The sequence below is a fragment of the Astyanax mexicanus genome, chromosome 16 (genome assembly GCF_023375975.1).
Source record: "Astyanax mexicanus isolate ESR-SI-001 chromosome 16, AstMex3_surface, whole genome shotgun sequence".
Lineage (NCBI taxonomy): Eukaryota > Metazoa > Chordata > Actinopteri > Characiformes > Acestrorhamphidae > Astyanax > Astyanax mexicanus.
Window position 1 is genome coordinate 27,573,703 of NC_064423.1, and position 8,541 is coordinate 27,582,243.

The window sequence follows — 8,541 nt, forward strand, 5'->3', positions numbered from 1 at the left end:
GGTGGAGCTTTCAGATAAAGTGATGTGTTGGTCCTTTTGTCTGTTCTTGATGGTTTAAAATTGTGTAAATGTATATATTTTTTTAAACCTAGACTTGGACGAATGCTCCACCAAGCAACATAACTGTCAGTTCCTGTGTGTGAACACCATCGGAGGCTTCACCTGTAAATGTCCTTCTGGATTCACTCAGCACCAGACTGCCTGCATTGGTGAGTGTGCACACAAACATATACAGTATATACAGGGTTCCCATGTATCCTTCAACACTGCGTAAATATAAAGACTAATTTTCCAGTCATGGAAAGTCCTGGAAAATGAGAAAAGTTCTTAAAATGTCTAAAAAATGTCTGAACATAATAGTGAGTTCGGGAAAAGTTGAGCAGTTAAGATTAAGCCACTAAGATTGCATATATTAATTAGTATTAGGTGTTGCATAATAATTGTAGTAACCAAAGCCACTTTATACTTCCTAAGCTCTTATTGTGCACATTCTATGTATGTCTTCATAAATGGAAGTCCTGGAAAATGTCCTTGAAAAGGCCTAAGAAAAGTGGGAGCCATGATACAAAATACAACTAAATCATAGTAACTAAGGGTTAGGCCGATCCTGATGCTATAGTATTGGTGTCAGTCTGATACTGGATGAAATATCAACAGGAAAATATATATTCCAATATGGCCAATTTGACTATCACACAAATGCTCATATCCTAAAAGTCTGCATGTGTTCAGGTGCACATGCCAGTATTCTAAGCTTCAGAATATTTGATTCACAGTTTGAGGATGTAAAGTGCAATCAAACAAATGTACTATTTATATTTATATTATTATCCAGCTTAGAAAACGAGGAAAAGGATGGTATATGATTGATTATGGTATCTGCAGACACTAAATGTTGCAATATTGGTATAGTACCAGACATGTAAAAGTGGTATCATACTCTTACTACTTTCACTGAGATATCGACTTAACTGGTCCTTGATCAGCTCCTTTTCATTTCTTCACAACTTTTTTACCGTGATAAATGTGAGTTTGTCACTAATCTGGGTAAATATGTGTATTTAAAGCCTGTTTCTTTTTTTCTCCACCTGTTAGATAACAACGAGTGTACGAACCAGCCGAGTGTGTGTGGGTCGCGGGCGTCCTGCCTCAACACCCCCGGCAGCTTCAACTGCGAGTGTCAGAAGGGCTTTTCTCTGGACGGCACCGGAGTGGAGTGTGAAGGTAAAGCTGACGGCTAGGGTCAGGAAAAGTTTAGCAAACAAACACAAAAACAACAAAAAGAAAGACTTATTCACCAGAACATGTTTAAACTTGATTAAATTTTCATATTAGCTTTAATATTTAACTGAATGTAGTCAGGTCATTAACAAATGGTTTGATTTTACATACACAGCTCTGGAAAAATTAAGAGACCGCTTAAAATGATGAGTTTCACAAGCCGTCAAACCAAGCTGAACTGCTTGAATTTTATCACCAGGAGTGGCATAAAGTTATCCAAAAGCAGTGTGTGTAAGACTGGAGGGGAACATGCCATGATGCATAAAAACTGTGTTTAAAAACCAGGGTTATTCCACCAAATATTGATTTCTGAACTCTTTTCTGAAATCTTTTTTGTTATTTCAGCATTTTCTCATTTTCTGCAAATAAATGCTCTAAATGACAATATTTTTATTTGGAATTTGGGAGAAATGTTGTCCGTAGTTTATAAAATAAAACAACAATGTTCATTTTACTCAAACATTTAAATATATATATGAAAATCAGAGATTTTTATTCCAATATTTAATACAAATGTAATATATTTTAGACTCTGCATGGAACATTTGTATGTATATTTTACTTGTGGGCCAGGAAAAGGTCACAAGACAACTGATTATTCACCAGTACTTGAGTCATCAGCTATTTTATTCTCCTAATATTTAAAATTCAGCTTCACAGAATGTTAAAGCTAAAAAAAAACTCATAATCGAATCCATGTGAGGCTGTGCTCTCACTGAATAAGCTTAGCATTGAATACTAAAGGTTTGTGCAAAACAGAAAATAGAAAAAAAGTTTAATTTAAAATACACCAATACACCAAATAATATAAAAATACTATAATTCTAATAAAGGACATCTTTACCCATAAGCAAAACTCCTTGACCATATCCAACAAGCTGCTCCTGCCAAGAAAAAGGACTATGAGCTACCGTAGCATTAAACACCCATTAAATAATATAGACATAATAAAAATAAACTCATTATAGGAATATAGATATTTCATGAACAGCATTAGGCTGTTTCTGTTTATATTGAGTCAGAAAAAATGTTATTTAGTGGAAAATAATAAAAATTAACCTGTGATAAAATTAAATTAACTTTATTTCAGTTAATGGCACTTAACTGATCTATGTTTTTCTCCTGCAGATGTTGACGAGTGCACCGGTAACCACAGATGCCAGCACGGCTGTCAGAACATGCTGGGTGGGTTCCGCTGCGGCTGCCCACAGGGTTACGTTCAGCACTACCAGTGGAACCAGTGTGTGGGTGAGTTTCTCTCACATACATCTCCTACAGCCAAAAACGCCTCGCTTACAAAACTACAGCTATTTTATAGAAGTGAAGCTGCAGGCAGTTTAAATCCACCATAAAACCAAGATCACATATGATGTTAATATGAGCACAAACACACAGTTTTGGAGAAAAAAAATAAAAGACCACTTAAAAATGACAAGTTTCTTTAATTTTATCAACCTCTGGAATATAATCAAGCGGAACATGAGTAATCACAAGCCATCAAACCAAACTGAGCTGCTTGAATTTTTGCACCAGGAGTGGCATAAAGTTATCCAAAAGCAGTGTGTAAGACTGGTGGAGGAGAACATGCCAAGATGCATGAAAACTGTGATTAAAAACCAGGGTTATTCTATTCTCTCTTGTTATTTCAGCAATTTCTCATTTTCTGCAAATAAATGCTCTAAATAACAATGTTTTTATTTGGAATTTGGGAAAATTATTGTCTGTAGTTTATAGAATAAAACAACAATGTTCATTTCACTCAGACATATACCTATAAATAGCAAAATCAGAGAAACTGAATCAGAAACTGAAGTGGTCTGTCCGACTAGTCCAATATTATGTTACTTTTAGTAGAAAATCTCCATTTATAATGTTGTGCAGTTCAAAAAGCAATAATACTACAAATATCAAATCAGCAGAAAAGTTTAATATTAAAAGAAAACAGACACCTTTAAGTTCAGTATTATTTATTGCCTATATTTGTGACTGACATTTCTTTCTCTTTTTGCTTTTTCTTTTACATGCACTTATTGACTTTGCTAGATGAGAACGAGTGTTCAGGCAACCAGGTGTGTGGATCTGCCTCATGCTATAACACCCTGGGCAGCTACAAGTGTGTGTGTCCGTCCGGATTTGACTTCCAGGCCGGTGCCGGTGGGTGTCAGGACATTAACGAGTGCTCCATGGGCAGCAACCCGTGCAGCTTCGGCTGCTCCAACACAGACGGAGGATACCTGTGCGGCTGCCCAGGAGGATTCTACAGAGCAGGACAGGGGTAAGCACACAGGAAATGTTGGAAGAGTACATACATGTCTACATAATTTGTTTGTCATATATTTTGTGAAATAAGGCACTACTGCCTAACAAACGTGTACATATACATACATATACATAGTTCTCTATTTTGTGGACTTGGACTATTGTGTGTAACATGTTTCTGTTTGCTGTGCTTCAGGCACTGTATCACAGGAGCAGGCTTCCAGGGCCAATTCAGCTCTGAGGGAGACGAGGAGAGCGCACTCTCCCCAGAAACCTGCTACGAGTGTAAGATCAACGGAGATGTGGGCAAGGGCGGCCGCCACAGACGCAATGCTGCGGATAACGAGCTCAAGGTGAGTTAGCTAGAGCTTAGATTTGTTTTTCTTTTTACAAATAAAGAACTGTTACTGATATTTAATACACTGCATACCTGAAGTAGTGATTAGCATGGATCATGTTTTAACCCTTCATCTCATGTATTTCCTGTCCTACAGGATTCTGTGAGTCTGGCCAGTGTGGACACTCAAACCTCCATCCCCATGAACCTGTCCCTGGCATCGCTGCAGAATAAGGAGCCTCTGCTGGAGCTGCTCCCGGCCCTCGAGCCACTGGAGCACCACGTGCGCTACGTCATCACCCACGGCAACCAGGGCGAGCACTTCCGGCTGCTGGAGCGCCGGGACGGTAAGAGCGTCCTGCGTCTGGGCCGGAAGCTTCCTCCTCCGGGCTCGTACAGGCTGGAGATCGCCTCTCTCCCGCTGTTCGGCCCGCGCAAGCTCAGGGAGCTGGAGGACCAACACGACAGCGACTACCTGCTGGGGGAGATCGGAGACGCCCTGCGCATCAAACTGCACATTCACCTGCACTGAGCGCCAGCCGCAGAGACTGCCTGACCTTCGACCCCAGATTAATAACCCCAGTCCCAACCCTATAGCGCAGGGGTCACCAACCACCAACTGTGCTGCCGGAGGTTTAGCATCCTGCAGAGTTCAGCTCCTGCCCTTTCCTACGCACCTGATCCAGCGAATATGTGAAGAACTTATTGGGGGACTATTAAGTGCGTGTTCCAGCTTCTGTAGTTTGTTGGGCTAATTTAAGATATTTTCACATTGTTCTGAAGTCAGAAGTACAACAGATAGCAGTTACAGAAAAACCTTATATCATAGATGTTGGAAAGGCATTTTAATAGATACATTTCCAGTCACTACAGACTGTGTACTGCTAGCAAGTGTCCTCAGAAGTCACAAATTAGCCGGATCAGGTGTGTAAGACCTGGGTTGGAAGTGAAATCTGCAGGAAAATAGGTTGGTGACCATCTCTATAGCGCTTTATGCTGAGGAACTGCCTTATTCACTACCACACACTGTTTCCCCCTTCCTCAGAGTTTCCTGGCTCCAGTCCTGGAATATTATTAAACCCATATCCCACCTTTATGCCAAAGCATTACAGTCAAACAAGGAGGCTTCTGTTCACCTTCCTAATTAGGCCGGCATGGAGAGACAGAGGCTCATTAGCAACAACTGCTGTCAGAGCGACCATCTGACACGTTAGCGGCGATGGCATTGGCTGTAAAATTCTCAGCACGACCCAAAAAGGACCCTGAAACCTGGTGCCAAATTTTTGATGCTTCGTCTCTATAATTTAGGACAATCCAGTATTTCTTTCAGAATCTAACCTAGTGCCTATATCAGCCTTTTCGTGCACATGAAACCAATGACGTACGTGTCTTGTGTAATATTAAGAATTATATTGATTTTTTTATTTTTTTTTATTTTGTATCTTTTCAGAGATAACCCAAACAACCACTGACCTTTCTGTAGCCTAATCTCAGTGACCACTGGGGTCAAAGGGTGTTCCGTTCAGTATTGAGTCACTTGTAATGGATTGTACTGTTTAAAAAAAAAAAAAAGAGAAAGAAAAAAAAAGTCACACGAAGGACTGCAACAACAATCACAACTTTTCAGGTAAAAAGGGGAGTTGAACAGGCTTTACGGTGGGGAGACCCACCCTGCTGCTGGAGGCACACCTTACCTGCCAGAACTTTTAAAACTCTGTAGTCAGGTGGTGCTCCAGAAGCAGGCTTAGGTACTCCTGCCTCACAAACATCATTACATTTGGCTTTTACCTCATAGAGGAACAGTCTGGTAGGAAATCTCACTTCTACAGTGCCTTCTTTATACTGTTCCCTCAAACGTAGTTGATCAGCCAAGAGATGTTTGACATGAGGTAGACAGATCAACAGATACACCAATGAGCCAAAACATTAAGACCACTTACAGATGAAGACAAACATAACATTGACAGTCAAGCTCTGGGATGTATCATAGACAGCAATTAAACAGACATTTAGCTGTGTCAGTTGTCTGTATAATGGCACATCCCAAATCTTTCAATCTGTAAGAGCAAAAAAAGCTTTCAATCCCATTTGGATTGAACCAACAGAAAGACTACTATGGCACAGGTCACAGAGAAAAATGTTACAGCTGCTATTGAGCTGCAGACCAGTAAAATTGCTTATTCTATTCTCTGTCCACAAATGTTAGTAGTGCCTTCAGTGGGCTCACAAGTCTGGACTGGACCTTGAAGTCATGGGAGCCAATGAAGAAGGAATAAGGTGGCCTGGTTTAAAAAGTCCATTATTATTTTACATCACTTGGATGGATATAAGTATGAGTGTGCTGTTTACCTGTGGAATGCGATGGACCTGCAGTAGATCTCTGGTGGATTCACCTGCCAAGAGTGTAATTATCTGCTGGAACATGTTGGTGTTATTAAAGAGGTATTTAGAGTGAGTTGTTGTGGTGGCTGCAGATGACTATTAGCATATTAGCAAGTCATTTTTTTTTACTGTTTTGGCTCAATGGTGTATATAGAGTCAAATGAATTTAATTGATGGATGGACATCTACTGAAGGTTTGCTCTTCTGTAAATTGACATTATGTGACATTTTGGAATGTTTAATGAAGACATTAACATGTGTTGGCTGAGTGACTACATTAGAATTGGGAGAATAGATTTTTTTTTTTGCCAAACTTGTTCTTTAAACCAGTGCTTCCCAGTCTCGTCAGCTGAGCTCCAAGCATTCCTGTGTTCTCCCAGCTCCAAAACATCTGACTCAGCACATTCTGGAAACAACACCAAATGAGCTGAATCATAAAATCGAGCAAATGAACAGGACTGATACAGAAAAGCACTGATTACACATCCTCTTACATCAGGAGAACTTTCAGGGGAGTGTTTGCATGTGCTGTTGCATCCCCAAACCTCAGCTGGTAAGACAATAGCATGGTTAAAATAGTGGTGCTATGGAACTGTGGTACACTTCAGGGAGATCCACACACACACACAAACACACACACACTTCTATAATTCATGGGTGTGGCACGGCTAGCTTTTATTCCCTGTCACAAGGTGGACCAAACCAATGCTGCCCATTAAATGTTTGGGAACACAGTAACTTATCTAAGAATAATACAATATAGGATAGCTCAGTGAATATGATCTGTCCTCTTATTTAATAATGAAAACTTTTTGACCAAAATGGCAAAAATGATGACCAAAATAAAGCCAATATACACTCAAGTTGTCCCCAAACGTTTGAGAAGGCAGTGTACCGGTCAACCCTGAGCCGGAGGGGAACTCCAGGCTGTGAACAGGAGAGTAAGCTCAGCTGTACCTGACCGATTCCTCAGGTGAGCCGTGCTCAAACACTCCACACACTTTCACACATCAGCAAACATCCAACCAAACCTCCACGAAGAAGCCGGTCAGTTCAGCTCCCTTTCATCTTTCTCTCTCTCTTTTTTCTCTCAAGGAAAAAATAGGTGCTAAAGGACTCCAAAAAACAAACGCTGTACTAAAAATAGATGCAGTCTTGATTCACGGATTGCAATCGTGACGTTTTATTTTTTTTATTATTTTGTTTTGCTTTTGTTTTGTGTCTGTCTGTCTTGTGTACTGTCTCAATGCTGAAAACCAACCAATAATACCAAACAGTGCTTTTTTTTGTTAAAAATTTAATTGTATATTTTAAAGTGAAATGTAGATTTCTTTTTCATTTTTTTTTAAATTTTATTTTATGTTTTTAGTTTTTTGTTATAAGAGCATCTAGGCTGTCTAACCAAATCCAACGCAGGATAGAAAGAGTTAAGAGGTGCTGTTGACTTCGTTTTCTAGTCCATTGGCCCGCCAGACACTGAGCGATGCCATCACTGTTTACTGTTATGATGACACTGTCCTCTTGAAATAATGATGCTGATGTGGTGTTACTGTCATTGATGCGCGGGCGGATGGAGAACCTGGAGGACGTTTGTTTCTGCCAGAGTTTTTCGTTTGTGTTCTGATCCCATCATCCTGCAGTGTCTGCTCTTTCATCTCTGGTGCTAAAAAACAACACTAAAGCTTCCTGAACATCAAGGTTACTGCACTGTACAAACAGCCTGAGCTATATTTATGCATAACCATTTGTCTAACATGGGAACTTTGTATACTTTTTTTGTATCTTTTTTTTTTTTTTTTTTTACATGTTTTTAATCATAATTTTATTTGCCACTACATGTAAAAGAACGAATGTGTGTGTGTGTACTGTATTTCAACATCAGCAAACTTGAAACAGCTCTGTCATCATCTAAGTTGTGGGAAAAGAGGACTTCATGATCTCATGGACATTTGAGCCATATATGAACATCCGCCACACTTCCACTTCACTTGGAATGATTGGAATGAGGAATTCTTGGAAAATGTTCAAACAACCTCCTATTGTATCACACAACCTTTTTTGTTACGTTTTCTTAACTACGTCTGTAAGAAACACCAAAATGGCAATAAATCAACGTGGGTAATGTTTTTAAATGGTTTTGTCTGCGATTCAGTTCTTCTTTAACCCTGGAAGCCTGCAGATTTTCGTTTTCCTGGCACCATTAAAGTGGCGTAGCGTGGTGCGTGTGGAGGTGAAATGGTTTATTGATCGTGTAGGAGGAGAAAGCGTCCGCTTCCATTCCC

At 39.9% G+C, this 8,541-nt stretch overlaps 1 protein-coding gene across 3 annotated transcripts in view; it reads left to right on the plus strand.

Annotated features, from left to right (window-relative positions):
- fbn2b (fibrillin 2b) overlaps positions 1 to 8,391 on the plus strand; it is a 98,103-nt gene extending 89,712 nt beyond the window's left edge. For all 3 annotated transcript variants that reach the window (XM_022669855.2, XM_049465481.1, XM_049465480.1), the window contains 6 exons: positions 93 to 209; positions 1,096 to 1,224; positions 2,410 to 2,529; positions 3,325 to 3,556; positions 3,737 to 3,893; positions 4,035 to 8,391. In XM_022669855.2, the coding sequence (XP_022525576.2) occupies positions 93 to 209; positions 1,096 to 1,224; positions 2,410 to 2,529; positions 3,325 to 3,556; positions 3,737 to 3,893; positions 4,035 to 4,409 (1,130 nt within the window). In that variant the 3' untranslated portion in view covers positions 4,410 to 8,391. The remainder of the gene's footprint in view (positions 1 to 92; positions 210 to 1,095; positions 1,225 to 2,409; positions 2,530 to 3,324; positions 3,557 to 3,736; positions 3,894 to 4,034) is intronic.
- Positions 8,392 to 8,541: the final 150 nt, after the last annotated feature.